Source organism: Polistes fuscatus, unplaced genomic scaffold, assembly GCF_010416935.1.
Source record: "Polistes fuscatus isolate 324 unplaced genomic scaffold, CU_Pfus_HIC Scaffold7, whole genome shotgun sequence".
Lineage (NCBI taxonomy): Eukaryota > Metazoa > Arthropoda > Insecta > Hymenoptera > Vespidae > Polistes > Polistes fuscatus.
Window position 1 is genome coordinate 8,234,319 of NW_025113151.1, and position 23,126 is coordinate 8,257,444.

Below are 23,126 nucleotides of genomic sequence, written 5' to 3' on the forward strand. Positions count from 1 at the left end.
TCGGGAAGTATCTAAAAAGCATACTTAACCAAGAAAGAAAGAGAGAGAAATAGTGAAAAAGAGAAAGAGAGAGAGAGAGAGAGAGAATCTCTTCGAAAAGTCTTCCACCCTCGCAGTTAAAAGTTTCCCAACGTTTGAGAAAAGTAAAGTGAGATAGACAGCTGCTCGAAATTCTTTTCAAGCTACTCTGATTTTTTCAAAGTGGACTACTACTATTCGACGACTACTTCGTTTATTCTATCTCTCCCCTCTATCTATCTATCTATCTATCTATCTATCTTTTTCTTTTTATAACGGTAATACTTTAGTCAAAAAGATCGCGAACAACCGGAAAGAGGATGCGACGATTTTAAACGCGATTTTTCGACACGAACGAATAAGTCGAGCCAGGATATTTGCTTCGAGAAGGTTGGTTCTAGTTTAAGAAAGGTTTTCGATGAGATGGCACCAAAGAGATTAAGAAAAAAAAAAACAAAAACAAAAAATAAGACTATAAGTTAAAGAAAGATAGGAAAAGAAAGGAAAACGAAAAATGAGCGAGTCGATGATCGCAGAAGTCACGTCCGGTTGACGTTGCTGACCCGGAAATGAAACAAGATGGTGGCTGTTCCCGAGCGTTCTCCAAATGGCACAGTGTGACAAAGAGAAAGAGAAAGAGAAATAGAAAGAGAGAGAGAAAGAAATAGAAACTCGTTTTGATTGGTCAGGAACGACAAAATCGCACAGCGGGTCGTTCACCGTTGTTTTCTTTTTGAGAAAATGAATAAAAAAAGGAAAAAAATCGATCGTGTTTCGAGAGAACTTCCTTTGTCAACATCGGACCAATCCAGAGCTTCTAATCATTGCAGGGGGTATACTCGACGGGATATGAACTGGTTGGTAGAAAAAAAGAAGCTTGGGGTCAGGCGTTTCTTTTACATAGGGCTTTTACGTTGACGCGTGAGAGAATCGTTAATATGGCGGATTAATAGAGATGTTTAGAACTATTCATATATTTATTCGTAGTTACGATAAATTTAAATTGTTTTTTAATAAGCGTTGATTGATTAGCTTATTGATTACGTTCATTCGTTTCATTTCATTTCATTTCATTATGATTTATTTATTTATATTCAATTTTGTTTGGGGATGCGTTAAAAAATTAGGTGATCGGTTATTAAGAAATAAAATTGTTCAAGATTATTTAAAATATTTAATTTCTGTGATAATCGTCGTTTGAAATTTTTCTTATAAATCTTAACAGATTTATTACGGCGATCATAAAAAAATAATGAATTGATTTCGATAATATTATTTAAATCTGGCATAAATTATTTTTATATTAATAAATAAAAAAAAAAGATACTATGAAATTAGAAAAAATTACATACAGAATCGACCAGTTATTAAATAATAAAACAATACCGTTAACTAAATAAATAATAAGTAACGAAAACTACGACCTATCGTATTTAATAATATTAACAATATTAATACTCGCATATAAAAATTTTTCTACATACAAAATTAAAACCTACGCAAAATAATAATACAAACTTAATAGAAAAATTTGATAAAGCAGTTTATTAAAAACACACGCACGCACGCAAACTCACGTAGTAACCAAATAAAGTAATATAATATAAAATAACGTAAAACAAATCGATTGCAAGAGTATGGCGAACGATCTTACACAGTATAGGTAATGATCGATCATAAATTAACGATTGAAGCGTAACTAAAACGTGACTTTCACGTTTGTCTCTCTTTGTAAAACGGGAGCGACGAAACGCCTAAGAACGATTTACAATGATCGTTCTCGCGACCTCCCACGCGTTTCATATGCGTCTTGTCTCAATACGTATACGCATATATATATATATATATACACGTACAACACAACTACCACCATAACATGCATATATAAACAGAGAAATTTCGATGTAAACGTAAAAGCTTCTCTCTTTCTAAACTACATACGAATCTCCCATGACAACTCTTGACGAGGAAAACGAACAACGATGAACGCGACGAAAACTGGCAAACACCGATGTGCGCGTGTGTGTATGTGTGTGTGTGTTTGTTTCACCTTTCGCTCGAGAAAATTTCGCGCGATCGTTAATTATTTCACGTGACACGCTTCGGCACTTCTCTCTCTCTCTCTCTCACACACACACATATATACACGTACTGGAACACACACACAAACAAGGATACGTGGTATAACGTTGTCAAAAGTTTGCATTCGGATGTTTTGCGGCATGAACATTGCAGAGTTTCGCGCGGGGGACGTTTTGAATAATGTAACAACGAAACCCAAGCCCTTCCTCTCGACAACCCCTCACCCACCCCCCACCTCCCTTCCCTCTTTGCCACGGAAGTTTCTAATTAACCGGTATGAGAACGAGTTACCTGTTACTAAAAAGAGAGAAAGAGATAGAAGTATTCGCGATGCTGGACAATACAAAGCCACTTTGAGTTTTCGACTCGTTGCGTTTTCCATTGGCGATTCAGTCGTTTCTGTAATACAACTGGTTTCATTCGTTGTTTGTTTTTCGGTCATTGTCACCGACGATACAAACTACGTAACCATTGCGTTATATTTCTCTCTCTCTCTCTCATATTCTGTTAAAGCAACTAAAAAGAGCCGACAAAACTGTACGCGGATGCAACGATTTAACTCGTGGATCCTTCCAAAAGTTATTCGTTTGAAATTAGTAATGAACTTTTGAAAATACAAAAAGAAAAATAAGCAATCGTTAGAAGTGGTTACAATAAAAGAATAAGAAATTTGATAAATTCTCGGTTGGGTGATTCGCTCCCACGGAACTTGGAGATAAACATATGTCTGAGGTTAAATGTTTGAGAAAGGAATAGAAAAATGTCAGGATTTGGGTAAATTCGCGATGCAAGCGAGTGACACTTCAATAAGGAATAGCAACTGCAGCAAGAAGAGCAGCAGCAGTAGCAGCAACAGCAGCAGCAGCAGCAAGAAGACCAGGAGCAGCAACAGCTGTGGTTTATGGATGGTATAACTGTATCGGCAAAGATTTATTTTGAAATGAAAAAGAAAGAAGGATAGGGAGGAAAAGAAAAGGGGAAGAAATCAGGAAAGGGGTTTTCCTTGAAAGGAGTAGTGCCCTGAAAAGGACAGGTCAACTCTCTAGGACCTGTTTAGTCGTTTCTCAATGGACAATGTCCTGCCGGTCGATTCACAAAGGGCTCTTGGGACTCGGAGATCCTCCCACGATACGCATGTGGGGCGACTAAAGAGTAAGAGAGAAAGAAAGTAAGAGAGATAGGATGAGAGACAACGCGTACCCCATTCAAAACGCGTGAGAACCAGATTTCATATTTCTCATAACTGGCCGGTAGAAAACGACGAAACGATTCGTTCGTGGGTGCTTTTCTTACTTTACCTAGCCACCAACAGATCCCACACTTTAAATTGAAATTTTCTCTTTCCAATCTCGACTGACATTCAAACTCACAATCAGACATTTCTACGGATTTCAACATTCGAATGAATATAATAGCAAATACGATATCATCGTCGTCGTCATCAAGGATTTTGATGTTTCACGTTAAATAAACGTATAGTATTTCGATAAGAAATATTAGAATAATTTTAGAACAATAATAATATAATTTCTTTTACAAGTGTTATTGATTAATATTTTTGTCAGATAATTATCGATAAATTAATCAATAAGTTATCATCATTATTATCAGGGATTTGAATGTTCCATGTTAGGTATGCAAGTATTTTAAAAAGAAAAATAATAATTGTACTAAAACATCGAATTGTATTATAACATCGTTTTATTTATATCTATCTAAACAAAAAGGATAAAAATGATCACAGATCACAGGTGTACTGGGTAAAGCAAAAAAGACAAAAAATTAAGAGAAAAAAAAGAAAATCCTCCGAAGAAGGAAACCGTATTATATCTCGAAAGAGTACCGTTAGGTCTAATGTTTGCGATCAGAGAAGGTCGAAATAGAAATCGTTTGATCAAAGGAACGCGCGAGTAAGGAAATTCGAGAAAATCTTTTCGATAATGAAAAGAAGCTGAAGAAGTAGAAGAAGAATAAAAAGTATGATAAAAAAAGCTGTGAAGAGAGAGAGAGAGAGAAGAAGGAAAGGCGTTCTTGAGAACGAGGTCGATGGACCACGTTATGGGATATGTATGGGATGTATGGGATGTTTAGCGAGATGAAGCTTACGGTACGAACCAAACGGGTCCAAATTTTTTTCTCCCTTCTTTCTGTCCCTCTCTTTTTTTTTTTTTTTTTTAACCAACGAACCGACCTGTCTTTTTTTCATATAAGTACGCATAGGTACAAGGGGGATAGAAGAGGGGGGGGTTAGGAGAAAGAAGAGGGAAAGACAGAGGGAGAGGGAGAGACCCCCATAAGAAAAAAAAATATATATCTCATAGAAGGGAAAGAGAAAGAAGATTGGTACGCCATTTTAGATCTTTTGTACGATACATATACGTTTGTAAAAAAGAAAGAGAAAGAGAGAGAGAGAGAGAGATGGAAAGAAAGAGAATCAACAAGGTGGACCGATCGTGCCTAAGGGTTAACTCGAAAAACTCTTCACCCCTCGAGAAAAGTCCAACGACGAAGGAACGATGGAAGGGTTTAGTTGATAAAAAGGAGAGAAAGGGAGAAAGGAGATTACGAAGAAGATGAGGAAGAAGAAGAAGAAGAAGGAGTAGAAGAAGAATAAAAAAAGAAGGTCAGAGATGGTAAGAAAGAGGGAGAAAGGAGATAAGAGGGGTTGTTCGATATAAAAATTGTTCCCCCCACCATGAAATACGCACGTGGTGCGGTAGGTCCTTTCTATTCTTTTGATATCCTGTCGGCGGGGTCCTGCTGGCCCTATAACGCGTCTCGATGCTGCTCCAGTCAGCATCCGAGCATGGACGAAAGCAGATCTCCATGTTGAGATAATGAAAACGTTTAGGAATATATGCGAGTTCGGCTACCTAAGCTTCGTACTTATTCGCATTCGTCGTCGTCGTCGTCGAGAACGAGAACGACGACGAATACGAAATTATTTAATAGAATCATATTTCTAACGGTTAGAAAATTTGTGTACCGGTGTGTGGATAATATATATATATATATATTAGAATCGAAATTAAATGTACGGGAAGAGAAGACGCGTAATGGCGGAGGACAAAGGTAAACGTCTGAGGTGTACGTCTGTTTCGTGTTTATGCGTGTGAATTCGTTTGTTTGTTTGTTTGTTTCTTCAAATATCTTTTTTACTATAGAAGAATATTTTAATTTTATTTTAATCAATCATTGGAATTTAATTATACGGAAATTTAATTGATTATTAATTAATTATTTGTAATTGAATTAAATTTCACACATTTAAGGAACAAAGAAGTCGGTTTGTGTTTTTATTTAAGTTGTTGCTTTTGGTTTTTCTTATATTTTATTTGATTAGTGAGAAGTGTTTTATTATTATTGTATTGTTTGAAATATTTTTAATTTATAAGCCTAGAATTAACCTATGTCTTGATAGGTTTAATAATTATTTAATTTTCTTATTTCGCGAGGGTTGTTAGATTTTCTGAATAATTCGACTGAACCATGTGTAATTTCTCAGATAAATTATAACAAATACATGCTGAATTAAACATATAATAATTTCAAAATATTTAATTAAATAACTTAGGTATCTTCTTATAAAATAGATATTAAAAGATATTAGATAATTATATCATCATTTCTATTAGATTAGCCTAATATTAAGGCACGTTAAGCAAACTGCATATATTTCCAAAAATATTGCAACCTATCTTACATTTAAAAGAAAACAAATTTTAAAATGATTTGATATCATTAATTAAATATCCTAATAAATGAATAAAAATTTCTAATCGATTAAAATACACATATAAATGAATAAATCAACCAACACGTCGCAAACAACTTAATGCAAGTTTAGTTGTATTTAGTTTGTTGATAATATTGTTTGGACGTTGACTCAATTGTAATATCTGTCAGAGAAAAACCGTGACGTTCAATATTCTTCTCGGTTATTCTCGTTTTCAAAGCATGTTGTCTTTCTTTCGATCGTTAAAATACACGTATCCTTTTTCTTCTTCTTCTTCTTCTTCTTATCATCTCTATCATGCTCCTTGTAAAAGGAAATTGGTGCGACCCAATACTAATGGATAATGGAATTATTGGTTACGGTTGGGGCTTGCCCTGGGGATGATCGTAATTCAATTGCTTCGATGTGTCCTCTGGACGTTTTGACGGGACGGATGTCCTAACAAGGACATTGCCTCAGGATATCTTTGCGATTGTGGTATTCTATGTTATCGGTATATCTTTTCTATTCTATGAAGACATTGTTGGGAATGTTAGATACGTTAGAGGGGATTTACACCGACAAACTCTACTTTTTTTTTTTATAGGAAAATCATTGATCATATAAAAAAATAAAACAATAAAATATATACATCAATCTTGACAAATTATTGTACTTCGGTATGCGCAAGCTTGTTTTTAATTTTATTATTGAATCATTCAAATTATTAAAACGTTTAATTTTATTTTTCTGGAAGGTAGAAAATTAAATCTATTTAAATATTTCAGTATTATTATATCCTATACGTCAAACAACTTTTTAATTTCATCCTTGAGTTATGTTTAAATCATCGATACATTTCATTTACTTCGTTAAACTTCTTTTTAGATTTATTTTCGAATGATTTCAATTATTTTTATCTGTATTATAAGAAAAAGTATTTAAAGATTATAATATTTTTGTTGAACATCTTAACTGTCATTCGTTGAATGATAGAAATTATCCAAACATTTAAATAATCATAAATGAAGTTATAAATATGAAGAAATTTGTAATAACAAAAAAGAAATATATTTGATTTTGATCTTTTGCGTTGGTTTGCGGGATCATAATAAGGAAAATTAATAAGTTTGATATTTTTTGGGGGATATTCCTCATACGCGAATGGAAATGATGACTTTTTTGTTTCTCCTATTCCTTCATTTTGTGGTGTACACACGTTAAGGGAGAAGTGATCGAGACATTACGGATGTATGGACCAATTTGTAAGCAATCCAACTTACATTCGTCGGGTAATGTTGGATTTTTATGTTATCTTTTCGCCACGAACATTCGTGGTATCGACTGACTCACTTATTTCTCTTTATATATATATATATAGACTACAAAGCAACCCTCTTCTATCATATGTCGTAACTTTGTCCAAGCTTCGAAAGTGGAATCGATTATATTCTCAAGATAACTGGTATAGTTATATATCTCTCTCTCTTTCTTTTGTTTTATACCAAGACATGTATATTAAATATTAGAAGAATTTTTTATATACTTTGAAATATTTTTCCATTAATTTCTACATATTCTATTCAACTATTTACAAATTATCACTATTATTATATATTTAGTTAGATTTAAAATCCTGTAAATAATTTATAAACTTTCAACTATTTTTGGTCACTTGAAAAGTGCTTACTTGGTTTCGAAAATAATATATCAACGAAATAAAATTCATTACAAATAATATATTACGTGAATCACGCGAAAACACACACACAAATAACGAAGGTTCGCTATAATTCAATCATCCATTTCGACAAGTTCTGATAATTCAAAAATGATAACGATAAAAATTAAACGAATACTTATTCGTATAAAACAAAATAAGATAAAAATGTGCGTGTTAAATATTTGTGTATACAGATGAAGAAGAAATATATATAGAAAGGATAATAGTTATCTTCGCGTGTACTTCTTCAAGCTAATCTTAAAAAGTACCTCAACCCTAGGTAATTCATAGGGTAGTTCTAGCGGTCGTACCGTTCGTAGCCGTCGCTCCGACATCGTTTTGGTCCAACATCTGCCCCCGAAAAAACAAAAGCCCATTGTCGCTAACGACCGGTCGCGCGTCTCTTGTTTCTAACCGAGCGCTTTTGAATCGTAGGCGAATAACGGGCCCGAAAACCCGTCCCGTCCGTCCGTCGTCCATTCACTAGATCCGAACGGCCATCTTTTTCTTTCGTCATTTTTATACTTTTTCTCTCTCTCTTTCTTCCTTTTCACATCCCCCAAAAACATTTTCTTCCCTTTCGAACTTTCCATTCGATTCGCGTGCCTGAATTTCTGACCGATGTATCTTATTCCTATGGTGTTATCACACAATCATCTTTATCTTTTCTTTTCATTCGTTCATTCCTTTGGAAGAAAAAGAATAGAAAAAAGAGAGAAAAAAATGATTAAGATCTTACACTCTTCTTTCACGTCAAAGTACGAGTACTTTTTCTCTCTCTCTCTCTCTTTTTCTTCAGGTTTCCGGTGAAAGAGGAGAGCTATCTTAAGATGATATTTTTTTTTCAATGAAATGTGTGTGTGTGTGTGTGTGTTTGTGCGAAGTCTTTCCATCTAAGAGATCTTTACGATCTTATTCAAATTTTCTATTTAAGAATGAGGTGTAATTCAAGAGTATACCACGTTTAACGTTCGATTTAATATTCTTCTGATTTTAACCGCGAGATAGAAAACGAGAGAAAGAGAGAGACAGAGCGAATGAGCGAGTGAGTGAGTTAGTGAGTGAGTGAGTGAGGTAAAGATGGGAGAGAGGGAAGAACTGTAAAACGAAACGAGTTTGCGCTTTGGCCAATGGTCAAGAGAGCTCCGCCCAGAAAGAATCGAACCGAGTTGGCGCACCTAGGAAAGGGTAGGGAAAAAGGGAAGGTAGAGTTTATGTCAAAGAGAGAAAGAAAAAGAAAGAGAGAGGGAGAAAGAGAGTAAGAATAAATGATAAACAAGTGGGAGTATAATGAGAAGTACTTAAAAAGAAAAAAATAAGAAATAGAGAGAGAGGAAAGGAAATAAAAAATGAACGAAAGAACAATGTTTCTTTGTCTCTCTCTCTCTCTCATTCTAATCCACCTCCCCCCTCCCTAAAGAAAAAATAAAAAATAAAAAATAAAATGTGGAAAACGTTCTTGATGGTTCAACTACGAAAAGTAAGTGAGATCGAAGGAAAAAGAAAAGAAAAGGAAAGAAAAAAAAATATCTGGAGAATAGCATCGAGATGGGCAGAAAGAATGAGTGAAAGAGAGAGAGAGAGAGAGAGAAATGGAGAGAGTTTTTCTTGTTTTCTCGACGAGCTGGCAACCCCATCCGGATGGATATGGATACTTGACTTAGTCGGAGGGAAAGATCGATGTATGAAACTCTTGCCAATCTCTATGTTAATGTCCCAGACTGTTTCTAGGAGAAATCTCTTTCGGTAGTCTCTTAGAGGACACTTAAAAGTGAATTGTTGCGTCTGCGGTTGACCTCGGGACACCATTTGACCCTTCACCATTAGTAAATTATATGACCTATTCTATACGAAAGTGAATCCTTTTATCAATGCTCGAGAAAGATACTTTTCTATCTTTTTATTTTGATTAATATTAATTAGGAAATTAATTCTTTTTTATCAATAGAAATGCACCGGAAACGAAAAATCGTTTATTTTCCAAGACGACCGTTCGTTCTTTCTTTTTTTGATGTTAATTAGTAGTAAGACTGTGTAAACGTTGTTTGAAATATATATTTGTAATTAATTTACAATATCATTCTTTTCCACTTTACTTTCGTCGAAGTAGAAAAATTGTAGATTTTTTCTAGACAATGATTTAAATTTACTTTCTTTATATATATTAATTATCTTGGTTAAATTCATAATAATTAGATACACGTGTACATTTAACGCGACATCGAATTGTTAAATTTTACAAATTTTCTTCCACGATTATTAATTTACGTTATACATCAAATATCATAATTAAATATGAATTAGTATTCTTTTCCAATAAAAAATGTTATCATTTTTTGTATAATATATTATTTATCTCTAGATTAAAATTATACGTAAAATACACAAATGAATATTGTAATCTCTGCAAAAAAATACCTTTAATTAATTTACTTAACGTATCAATCATATTGGTTATAATTATACATTTAATGAAATATAAATATTAAACGAACTAATCATATTTCGACGTATATATTTGTTTTTATAGCGGAAACTTCGCAAAGTAGTACGTCCCCAGACACCGTCCAATGCGGAGGTTGCAGGGCGTCCTATCCCCTTGGCGAGATAGTTCGTTTCATCGAGCACAAGGTCAACCACTGTCGCAGTACCCTCCAAGGGTGTCACAGTCCTCCGGCTACGGCAGCACCAGAGGACTCCGATCCTGAGGACGCTCTTGCCCTTAAAACTACGGATCAAGATTCGAAACTTAATTCGGTACCAAGTATTTCCGCGCCGATCAACAAAAGGGGTGGTAGACTCGAAAGTCCACCTACGCCTCAGGGTACAGCACCGGATACCGGAAGTCCGATCGAGCTTAGAGCTAGTGCAAGTTCGACGCCGAAAAGACGAACGGAGGATCTCGACGATGACAAGGAAGAACTTCCTAAGAAGCAAAAAACCGAGTCTGTCGATGCTGACACCAACACCGTCAATTCCGGTAAGAAATATTTTACATTTCTATCACATTTTATCGAATCTTTTATTCCTCGTTTTTTTTTTCTTTTTTTAAAGAACCATAAGTACGTTACATCCTTTCTTGAAACACACTATCATTCAAGATTATATCACGTGACAGATTTGAAAATATCGAGTTTCGTTTAAGAAAACAATTGTCCGATGAAAAGTTCTTTTCTTTTTTTTTTCTTTTTTAAGAATAAATAGGAAATAAAAACTTATACGTATGTTGCATTGTACGTCTAAATTACTAATACACAGACACTTAGGAATTATCGATAGAGAAGCGAAAGGTAGAAAAAAAGTTTCGAGGGTTTAAAGTACGTTCATGATCGGCCATCTGATGTCGGACGTGGTCCAACGAACACGAACAATGTCGATGCGGTAGATTCGATTTTTGAATTTAAAGCGCCCGCTTTGAGTTCGGGGTTGAACCTGCCTCTATACCCCACTACACCCCTCCGCGAATCATCATCCATCCCTCCAAAGGGGTCACATCGTTGCATTGTCGATAGGTTTAACGCGCGGGTGTTCACATTTCATTGAAAAACTTTTTTCTTTTTTCTTTTTTTTGTCTTTTTATCTTTATTTTACCATGTTTTTTTTTGCGTATGTTTTTCCTATTCCTATTGTCATACGTTGTACACGGTTTACATTCTGCTTTTTATGATAAGAGAAATAGTTTTTATTGCTTCTCGTATTTGTTGTTCGATATATTGTTGTATAAAAATTACGTTTATGGTTTTGATTTTATAAATTTGTTTATTTGTCCCTGTTTGATAGATTTTATTTATATAACGTTATGAAAAATTATTCAAAAATTAATATATTTTGGTTAATCCATAAACGATACAAAACATTAAATTTATTATATTAAATAGTAACAAATTATGAACACATTAACACTTATATTCTGAATCAAGTCTTTACCTAGATACTTAACCAACAGATTTCTATATAAAATTTGAAAGAAAGGATCGAGTTTATCCGGTACACACGACCGACGGATCAACCAAGCCTATCCTTAAAGGCTTCATCACGAAGCGTGAAGCACGCAGCAAGCCAGCAGCAGCCCTTTTCTCCCTTAGCTATCCGTTTTGTCGCAAGAGTTAACCCCTTTTTTCGTAGCAGAACGCGAGCGAAGCTCGTGCCCGTCCTAGTCCCTTATTCCCTTATTCCCTGTATCTATACACACGTACTACATATATGTATAAATCAAGTATACACATGTATGTATATATATATACAACATATACATGCATATATATATATTCCTTGGTTCTGCCCCTTTCGTTGTCTTTTTTGTCAGAATTTTTTGTCACTTTACAAACCGGCCAACTCGAAAGCAGCCTAATTAGAATCTTCCTATTGTTTGGCCACGTGGTACGCACGAGCCATTCATCTAACGTTCGTACGAACGTGCCTGCGTACGTGCTGCTTGCTTGCTTGCTTGCTTGCTTGCTTGCTTGCTCGTGTCAGAATTTTCTTTCCTTTCCTTTTCTTTCCTTTTCGTTTAATTTTGTTTCGTTTCGTTTCGTTTCGTTTAACGCGCTGCATGCGGCCCAGGTAAGATCAACCGATGACAGCAGGACCCTGATTATCGTCATCGTCATCGTCATTATCGTTCTGGTTTCATCCCTATACCTATTCGAATTCATTAGACCATACCTGTTATCGATTAGCTCATTCTTAATCATCTGTCTTTTGAAAATGTTTCTAACGTTCAAATTTCATCAAATTTTACCCCCCGAATTTGTTACACCCGATATAAGTAACTATTAATTATATATTTAAGTGTATAACAAAATAACATTTGTTTTCTCTCTCGGACAATTAATTTTGAAAATATATATTTAAATATTTCTAAATTCTTAAATTAATTTTTAACAATTTGAACTTGTTCTCAATTTATAAAAAAATTATTCCCCGTTTCTATATTAAAAATTATTCATATCTAATATAATATTATATATATGAAATCTTAATTTTAATATTACAATTGCGAATTCAGAATAGAAACGAATGATTATTTGTTCTGAAAATAATTTTTATCGCATAAAATTGAATAATATTATAATTTCGCGCGCAATTCTCTTCATTTGTATTATAAATATTGTTTCCGTTCGTCTATACGACCATTTGAAAAATATTGATAACAATATATCCATTTCAATCTCATGATTGAATTGCAAATAACAATATCAATATTAATAAAAGAATAAGAAAGAAAGAAAGAAAGAAAGAAAGAAAGAAAGAAAAAGGAAGAAAGAAAATATGTTGGGATAGATTCGAAGAGTTGGAAAAATATATATCGCAGATAGGGAAGTTAGCAATGAGAAGAAGGTTTGAGAAAAAGTGGTTGGGGGTTTGGGGGTTTGGGGTGGGTGGTGCGAGAGTAGAGAAAGGAAGCGATAATCCGTTGGAATTGACACCAGAGAGCGCTCTGGGTGAGATGCAGATTTGATCTATCTGTCACGTTTGTCTGGAATATTAATTCTCGTCGTCGCGGGTGAGGTTTTTCACCCAGCTGCTCTTTATGGTTTCTTTCCGACCCCTTCTTGGTCCACGAAGGATTCTCCCTGTTTTATCTCTCTCTCTCTCTCTCTTTTCTCTTTCTTTTCTTCTTCTTCTTCTTCTTCTTTCTCGCACGTATCCCGTTTTCTTGGACCGCCTGAGGCGTCTCGAGAATTGCTTGCGAATTGGCTACATCCTGATCTCCCTTCTTTTTCCTTCATTTTATTTTGTTTTATTTTTGTTCTTTCTCTCTCTCTCTCTCTCCCCCCCTATTCTATTTTTTATTTATTTATTTATTTATTTTTTTTACACTGAATCTTTTTTTCCTTCCATTTCGTAAAACCACCGATTTTTTGTATAAAAAAGAATCATATTTTATTTATTATATTATTTATTTGTTTATTTATATATATATTTTGTTGTTTTGACGTCTGGTACGAAGTATTGTTTTTTGTTCTCGTAGAAATGGCATATAAAGGTACAATACTTTTATTTTTAAAACTCCATGAAGAAGCTTTTGTTAGAGATAAAAGGCAAATTTAATGGGACCCGGTGGTCCATTCTTGATGTTTGCGGTCGGACGAACGAACGGGCGACATAAAGGATCTGTGAAAGAGAGAAAGAGAAAAAGAGAGGCACTGTTGTCTGACCAATCTTGTCCCTGGCACCGCGTACTGACCGCAAGGTGTACGTTTGCGATCGTACATGGATATTAAAGTTCCATTCGTGAGTTACTCTTTGCTAAAAATAGAAACTTCAAATTTTCAAAGTGATTTCACCGACCGTGTGACGTCAACTAATGTCAATTCTTTTAAATTAAATTAAAGAAAAAAAAATAATTGAATTTCCATCGGTTCTATTTCTTTTTCTTTTTTTTTTTCAAATTTTATTTTAATTTTATTTTAATCCTATCAACTGATATGACTGTGTCCATTTTTTAAATTTACTTCTATCGGTATAATCTAATTATTTGTATTTGATTTTCTAACGAGAGTTACAGTTATATATTAGAAATAAAATAAAAATACTAAATTACAACGATAGCAGCATATTTAAAATGGACACACAGTGATAGAAAGAATTTGTAAAGATCCACGTGACCATAAGTCCCTGATTAAAATCGCCCACAATCTATCCTACCTGGGATACACGATCCATTGCAAGCGCCGGCCCTTTTAAGTGCAACCCTTGTGCCAGGGACAAAGTGCATACGTCGCATACGTTGGCTAATCAATATTTTAATATTGTCACACGCCATTCTGGATTACGATCCTTTGTGTACCATGACGTCACGGGTGCGAAAGCTTTCGATAGGGCGAGACCAGCAGATGGGTTACTGCTTCGATTGTCGAAAAAGAAAACAAATCTTTCAAATCTTTCCTAATATCTAGATCATCAATTTATTTCATCTTGAAGTATCTTACGTCATACTCGTAAGAACTAAATTCATCAGACACTTTTTATTTATTACCGAGAGGAAAGAACAAATATTTTTCAAAGTTAATATTAAGTATTGAAAAATGTTTTAACAACCATCGAGTTCGCAATTTACGTTTAGACATTTGCAATTATTATTTGAATAACTGCATTGAAAAAGGATTCATAAAGTACGCATATCTGCATTCACAGACACACATAAACACATGCATACACATATAGAAAATATTTTTCAAAGTATTACAAAGAAAAGAGAGATATTCACTCATCTTTCGAATATGTCATTTTGCGATCACCCTTACATACCGATGCAGTTGTTGCTCGTTTCGTATGAAGTCTTCCGTGAAAGGGTTAAAAGGAAGTATTCGAAAGGATGACCATGGCTCTGCTTGTCGTTAAACAATGGTATATTCCAAACGATTTACTTCGAAACGTCGGCCTGGCCAATTTGACGGGCAATTTCTGAAGAAAATCGGTCGGTCACCATTCCAAAAGATTTCTTTCTCTCTTATACTATTCCTATGTATGGAGTGTACTATACTTACCTATACGACGTTCTTACCATTTAATAGTTTTCAATTTCTATTCAATCAAATCCGATCGAAAAAGTAACTCAACTTTTTCTCTAGTAGTATAACTAAATATATTGAATTTTATTCATACTAATTTGTCAACTAAATATCAAATATTAAAACGAGATATATTTAATAATGTAAATTATAATTTTTACGTATAAAAGGTTAGAAATGTTACTTATAAATAAAATGTACAGTTTTACACTACTAAATGTAATATAAATATTATAATATTTTAATAGTAATCCTACCACGATCGGTTTTTTATAAACTAATATCATATTGGCAATTATTAAAATTCTATTTAAAAAGATATAAATTTTGGTACACAGATCAAATATTATATGCAAAAACTTAATATATTTCCTAATGATTATATTAAAAATTCTCGAAATTTGTATAATATCAAAATTAAAGTAAATTTATTATCAAATATACTGAATAATACTATAATCAAATAATTAATTAATATAAATACGCAAATAAAACGAAAAATTACGTTTAAAGTATAGAATACAGAATGAGTGTAATTTATTATCCTAATCGTTGAAGAAACAATATTTTATCATTCGAGATAAAATAAGATGAAATCATTTTTGGCGAGATATATTATATTTCATGGAGTCCAGCCATTTACCAAGTCACAAGAGATGATCATGAAAAAAAATCTGGGGAAAATAATCCTAAAGGATGGCCAGAAAGAGAAAGTATGGTGTTTGCATATGAAAAGGACCCGCACTTTAAATCGATACACCTTTATTATATACCATAGAAATATACTCGCTTATCTTTCCACCACCACCACCATATCATCACCACTATCACCACCGTTACCACCATCAACGTCCTTTTCTTTCTTTCTTTCTTTTCTTATTTTACTTTTCTTTCTTTCTTTCTTACTTACATACTTCCCCGAGGGAAAGCGGCAATATTTTCAACTTCCGGAAAAGAAGGAACCTCCTGTCGAGGGTTTGAGAAAGTGGGGGAAGGGCGCCTAACGCCCGCAGCGCCAAACAATATTCTAAATTTTCACGCTTCCCATTTTTACGACCTTCCTTTTCTTCCTGACTAGTCCCTTTTATTTTCCTTCTCTCTCACTCTCCTTTCCTTTCTCATTCCAATTTCTATTTGGTCCAATTTTCAACGCTAATTTACGTCCTATGTTATACCCAAACATCAATGATTACGAATGACTCGTAGAAATTTGGTTAAAAATAAAGAAAAAAAGCCAAACTTGTACCTGCATTTAATTCGCTAAACAAAAGGATCTTCCTTTGTCCATAATAAAAAAAAAAAAAAAAGAAAAAAAAAGAACGAACCTTGGATCTTCAAGGAGGATAATTATGTACACAATGATCGATAAATGAATCATGATAATGACGAATTCTAATCTCACGTGATGTTTTCTGTAATGGTTTCCCAAGAACGAGAACGAATGAATTAAAAGTAGTAGAGTAAATTCATCTCTCAGTGAAAGGTTAGTGAAACGTCGTGGAATAAAAAGAAACAAGAAGAAAAAAAGAGGCGTGGGGTAGGAAGGGTAGGGGAAAGGAGAGGAAAAAAAAAAAAATCGCTACGCCCACCATCGGACTCGTTATGCCACTTGGCACCTTGTTATAATGCTGCAACGATATATGTGTGTCCATTGTGTGTGCGTAACGTATTCATGAATCCTGTGTCTCTGACGTGTACTCGATAAAACAAAAGTTCCTCGAACCGTCAAGCATCAATCTGTCTGTCTGTCTGTCTGTCTGTCTATCTTTCATGTCCTGTCCTGTCCTGTCTCATTCGCACAAAGCTACATTAACATTCGATTAATAAATAAGTCAGTATGGCAAGTAGGTGAATTAATCGTTGATCATTCTACGAGTTTCTAACGAGTACGAGGCTAACATCTTTCTTTTTTTATTCCTTTGTTTAGTTTTTTTCTTTTTTGTATATATACAATTTCGAAGAATAAGAAGAAGAAGAGGAAAGGGAGGAGGAGGAAGAGGGAAGTTGTACTTTAAGGTTAACGAGGGTGAACTTAAAAGAGATTAAAAGAACTCGTAAATCTCGATTCACCGAACGCGTTCTGCTTTAAAAACTCGTTCGACAATTTTCTTCTATCTTTCTTTCTTTCTTTCTTTCTTTTCCTCTTCCTTTTCCCCCTTTTTTCTTTTTTATTCTGTCCAGAACGGCCATTTAATTAGGGACCGCTTTATTTTCCTACAAACCTCTTTGTCTCCTACACTGATTTTGCTTCTCGTTCGTTCAGCTAAACATCCTTACACTGTATTCTCTCTCTCTCTCTCTCTTTTTCTCATCCAAGTACGACGACGACAATCTTGAACTTTTTAATCTCTTACGAACTTTTTTCCCGTCCTGTATCCACTTTCTTTCTCATTTGTTTCTTTCGAAGATGTTCCTTTTATTTTTTTCTTCCGTTTTGTTCTGTTTTTTCTTATCGAGGAAGGACACACTGTATGTAAAAACGAAACACCGTCGATCTTAACTTCCTTCATTTTACTTATCTCGTTGAGAATGGGGAAAAAAAGGAAGGAAAATAAGAAAAGCCAATCTTTTTCTTCGACTATAAGAAAAAGTTTAACTAAACTTTGACCGGACCTCCTCGGGATTCTCAGTTCTCGTATTGTAAATGAAAATACATGTATTCTTTTTTAATTTTTTCGTTTCTCTCTTTAAATTAAAATCAACACACACGTAGGGACAAATTTGGTAGGTTTAACTTTGACCTATTATTTGTCATTCGTTGTCAAATGAAAATTTGATTTGTTTTTCATTAAATTACAATCAAAATCGCGAATAATTTAAATGAAACTTTCGATTAGACTTCATTTTTGATATTCATATGTTAAAACGTGATCTAACGTAATTTATTGTTTAATTTCTACACAAAATTTGTAAACAAAAAGGAAAAAAAAAAAGATATTCGTCTAATAAATAACATCTCTTTATCTCTTATTTCTAAAGGTACTTTAAACTTTGTTGAAAAATCATGATAAGTTATAGATAGATCGATCTTCTAAAACGACTTTGCGATAAAATCTTCCGATAAAAAGAAAAAAAAAAGAAAAAAGAAAAAAGAAAAGAGAAAAAAAAGAGTCGATAAGTGCTTTAACGTCGGCGTAAATTTAAGTCGAGTTGCGATCCCCCTCTAACAACATCGCGTGTGTTACGATCGAAGCGAATATGTTTCCGCGGTTATGTTTCGCATTTGACGATGGCTTTTTCTAGTAAGAGAGGGTGACAAAACACAAAATATGTGACGATAAAGACCACCACTCTTCCTTTTCTCTCTTTTTTATTTTTTATCATCAGAAGGGTGACTTCAAATTAATAAAAAAAAGAAGAGAAAAAAATGTAGAAGAAAGAGATCACCCCGCAAAATGTGTAACTTGGATTCGTTCGAAACCTATGAGCTATGAAAAATGGGAGAAAATCTGATATTCCGGATTAAAAACATTGAAATTCAAAACCCGTCCCTCCCGCGCTGTCATAAGGGAGGGTTGAGAAGTCGTTAAGGGTCAGTTTCAGCTGCTACGTTGGAACGGCTACCCTCAAACCACCCACCCCCTCGATCACTATCCACCATCGACCATCCTGCTCCAAAGGATATTATTTTTAAGCCCCTGCAAGGCTAGAACCCGCAATTTGACACAGGCGTGCCGTTTGAATTCAGAATTCAATCGGCAAAGCGGATTTCTATCCCGATTTTCTCAAATTAAGGGAACCTTCGAGAATTGATGTTCGCAAGCTCGCGCATCTAAGCGTCCGACTATCTTTCCCTTGAGATATATACGATTACATTATATCATTTTCTTATTTTTCATTACGACAAATAAACTTGAAGAAAATAATAGTTCCAAAGCAATTGATTTTTTTTTTTTCATAAAAAATATGTCGACGATACTTAACGAATCCGAGTTAGGTAATAATGGTCTCTTTGTATATTTAACAGTGACATAACCTTAAAATAATATAAGAATTTCGTTATACGAGAGAAATTTTTCATACGAAACGATTTCCAATAACGAGAATTCATAGAACGCGTAACAAACAATATTAAACGCATTATACGATAATGTAATTTATTGTATATTTATTTGAAAGTGAAAATAAGACAAATGTTTAACAAAACGATTGAATTTGTTTCTATTTCCAGAACCAAGATGGCTGCAATGTTCGCAATGCTCAAGACGAGTATCGTCCGCGTGGGAGTTACTTCAGCACGCGCAAAGCGTCCACGGTGCCCGTTTGTATAGTTCGTCCTCACCGTCGACGAATTCCTCGTCGAATACACCAGCACCGAGTCCACCCACGCCCACGCCAACGCATGCGCATCACCTAAGTCCGCCGAATCACTTGAATTTAAGCGGCAAGTCGACCGGAAGTTCATCCGCAGCTAACAGTTCAGCTGGAACGAACTCGAGCGGTAGCAGTGGAAGCCGTCAGCAACTTCAAACGTCAGCCTCGTTGGTTGGTGACCCGTTACACAGTTTCTTAAGGCTACCCCAACATTTGGAGAGAAGTTTTCCACCGATGTTCAGGCCAGATTTCTTAGCGTTAAACCCATTGGCCAGTTACAGAGGCCTCCAAGAGTTACAAACGGCAACGAGAAATTTACAAAACCTAGGTGATCCGTTACGTGGTATGGACGGTTTAAATTTAGGTGATCCACTCGTCCGTAGCTCGTTGGATTCTTTAAACAATGCAAGAAATTTAGCGAATTTAGCCGAATTATCGCACGGTCGTGCACTGAGTGCACAGGCACATCCACCACCTTTAGAAGCCAACCTGGATTTTTACTCGGCGCGCCTAAGGAGCCTCGCTAATCCGTCCTTAGGCGCGGCTCCACCCAACAGCGGAAATCCCAATCCCAGCAACTCGAATCCTGCACCGCCTAGTGTGACCAGCGTTGTACCGGTACCTTCAACATTACAAACCCAACAACAACAACAATCTCAACAAAGACCACCGTCCCGTGTACAACCGGTGGTAGAACCACCGAGTCCAGCTACCAACAATCCGGCTAATCTTACGCATAGTAATCATCAGAAAGAAAATTCGCCACCGTGTTACAGTCAAAGTCCTGTTGGACATCACAATAATAATAATTCGACGGACAGCGAGAAAACTAGTCCACCGGTAGCCTCTACTCCTATCATTGCTGATTCCGGTGCGGAGACAATTTATGCTTGCGAGGTCTGCGACAAGAAATTTCGATTCCAATCGAATTTGATCGTTCATCGGCGTAGTCATCGAGAAAAGGAGAGACAATATCAGCAAGATGGTGGTACCCAGGATGGACAGACAGGTCAACAAAATACAAGGTGCGAAGTATGCGAACTAGAATTGTCGAACTTTGCCGAGTTAAGGAAACATATGAGGAAGGAACATCAAGAGACGTTGAACGCCGCTGCCAGTCCTCAAGGAAGCGTTGAGACGGTCCCAGACGATGGATCGAGTTGCGACGAGAATATGGATTTGGACGAAGTCGAGGAAAACGATCAGAAAGCTGAAAGAGAGGACATCGAGGAGAACACACCGGAGGATCTCAGTACGACGCAGGGTCAAAGTGGTGAAGAGAGTAGTGGTAGGATCGATCAAAAACCTGACAGTCTGGTCGGTGACCTCATGGAAAAGTTTGGCTTGAGTAACATAGCGCAATATTCGGAAGCTTACAGGCAAGCTCTTCAAGAAAATCATCGAGGTGGTTTCATCAAAACCGAATCTTCATCGAATTTAGCCAATTCTTTGAACAATAACAAAGAAAAGGACAGTGCACTATCGCCAACTAACTTTAATTCTTCGACGACAGCTAACATTTTTTCCGGACAAGGTTTTCCAAGATCGTCCGGCCCAGATTTCGGTGGTCTTTGGTTACCGAGTCCTCATTATTTGGAAAACAACGAATTTCGGAAAGCCTCGAAGGCAACGACATCTAGTTTGGCGCTTCAAGGCTTACCAAGTCCACTATTGAAAAAAGAACGAAGTGGTAGAAATGATACCTGCGAATATTGCGGCAAGGTATTTAAGAACTGTTCGAATCTGACGGTTCACAGACGATCGCACACCGGTGAGAAACCGTATAAGTGCGAGCTTTGTTCCTACGCCTGTGCACAAAGTTCTAAATTAACGAGGCATATGAAGACACATGGTAGACACGGCAAAGACACGTATAAGTGTCGTTTCTGCGAGATGCCATTTTCCGTACCGAGTACGCTCGAGAAACATATGAGGAAATGCGTGGTGGTAGTACAACAGGGTCCTAAACTTGGCATGCCGTATCCAGGTAGTCAGGACGAGGATTCTTCATTAAGCACCAAGGATACTTGATCCTGGAATGGAAGTTTACCGCCCATTCCGCCATTGTGGCCACACAGGCCACCTTACCCGGTTTATTGAAGGGTGTGATTCTTCCATTAGGTCGACGCTATGGCCTTGAAAATCTACCAAAATGCAAAAAGGAAAAGAGAGAGGGTGAAGTCCTCCTTCTTGGTGCAAAGTCCTGTCAAATGAGTCCATCTAAACGTTGATAAATTATCAACAAAAGATCGTAAAGGATGTCCCTTTTCCTGTATCGATTGAATCGCTAACAGGATCGGCTAACTTGGCTTCAGGAGCCTGGAAATGGCTTACAGGACTATGAAGAAAGATGGATTAAAAAGAAGATAGAAGATAATCTATTCGTGAAATACACGTAGATTCTACGTGGAACAAGAAGAAGAAGAAGAATAAGAATAAGAAGAAGATAAAAGATACCTTTACTCGTATACCTTTTAAAGATCGTTCGTGATCTTTTTGATAAAAGAATCGAGTTAGGTTGGTCCAAGAGTAAAATAAAGAGAACATAGAGAATTTGTTCTCCGTTACTTCTCGTTTAAATTTGTTAATATTAACAAATGAGAGAAGAAGAAGAATTAAAAAAAAAGAAAAACAAATATATTAAGCGAACGAATGGTTACCACTTTGCGAGTCTCAGCACAGCTATATTCAAAATGATATCGCTATAAATAATTATAAATAATAAGCGACGCTATAAATATGAATATATACATACAAATAAATAAAAACGAATGAATAAATGAATGAATAAATAAATGATTAAATAAATGAATAAATAAATATATATGATGCAAATATATACAGAATATAAATATATACATACGTAAATAGGGATTATGAACATAGTGACTTTATTAACGTATTTGAAGATTATTTATTTAATAATATATGTATACATATTGTATAACGTAATATATATATACATACATATGTTTAACTCATGAAAGACCGATCTACAAACAGCCGTGTATGTAATAGCGAAGAAACAAAAAAAAAAAACGTAATAAGAAGGAGAAGAAGAAAAACAATGAAAAATGGGGGATGTTTTGTACATTAGAAAACGATCGTCTTTATACGCAAAAAAGTGCGTAATTTTTTTTATTAAAAAAGAAAAAAAAAACAAACAAACAAAAGGAAGAGAACGATATATTAATTTTCCTGTATTCTTTTTTTTTTCGGTTTATTGTTTTTTGTTTCATCATAAATTCTATTTTTTGTTTTTTCTTTTGTGTTTTTATTTTAACTTCCGTTCTTTTTATTTTTACATTTTTTCTTTCGTTTAGGGGGAAACAGAAAAGAAAAACGAGGAAGAAAATATTAATAATAATAAAATTAAATAAATAAACGAACGAACGAACGAACAACAACCCAATTAAAATAAAATAAAATAAAATAAAGTAAAGTAAAGTAAAGTAAAATAAAATAAAATAAAATAAAATAATTAATAATTTATTCGTCGAATTCTACGATCCTGTTTGTAAATATTTAAACATCGACACTCGAATGCCCTGTTATGAATGAGAATAAAAATATAAAAGGAAAAAAAATGAAAGAAAGGAACAAAGAAAGGTAAAGAAGAAAATACTAGGAATAATGATAAATAATGATACTGTGAGTACGTGATAATACATTAAAGCAAGAAAAAAAAGAAAATGAAGAAAATAAGATTACGAAGCAACACGCTCGAAGTATGTGCTACATTCTCTAGTTAATATTA

At 34.8% G+C, this 23,126-nt stretch overlaps 1 protein-coding gene across 1 annotated transcript in view; it reads left to right on the forward strand.

The window, feature by feature from the left end:
• Positions 1-21,787, forward strand: part of LOC122524068 (B-cell lymphoma/leukemia 11A) — a 29,848-nt gene extending 8,061 nt beyond the window's left edge. Inside the window, exons 2-3 of the mRNA XM_043646136.1 lie at positions 10,069-10,518; positions 19,227-21,787. Coding sequence (XP_043502071.1) covers positions 10,069-10,518; positions 19,227-21,400 — 2,624 coding nt within the window. The 3' untranslated portion in view covers positions 21,401-21,787. The remainder of the gene's footprint in view (positions 1-10,068; positions 10,519-19,226) is intronic.
• Positions 21,788-23,126: the final 1,339 nt, after the last annotated feature.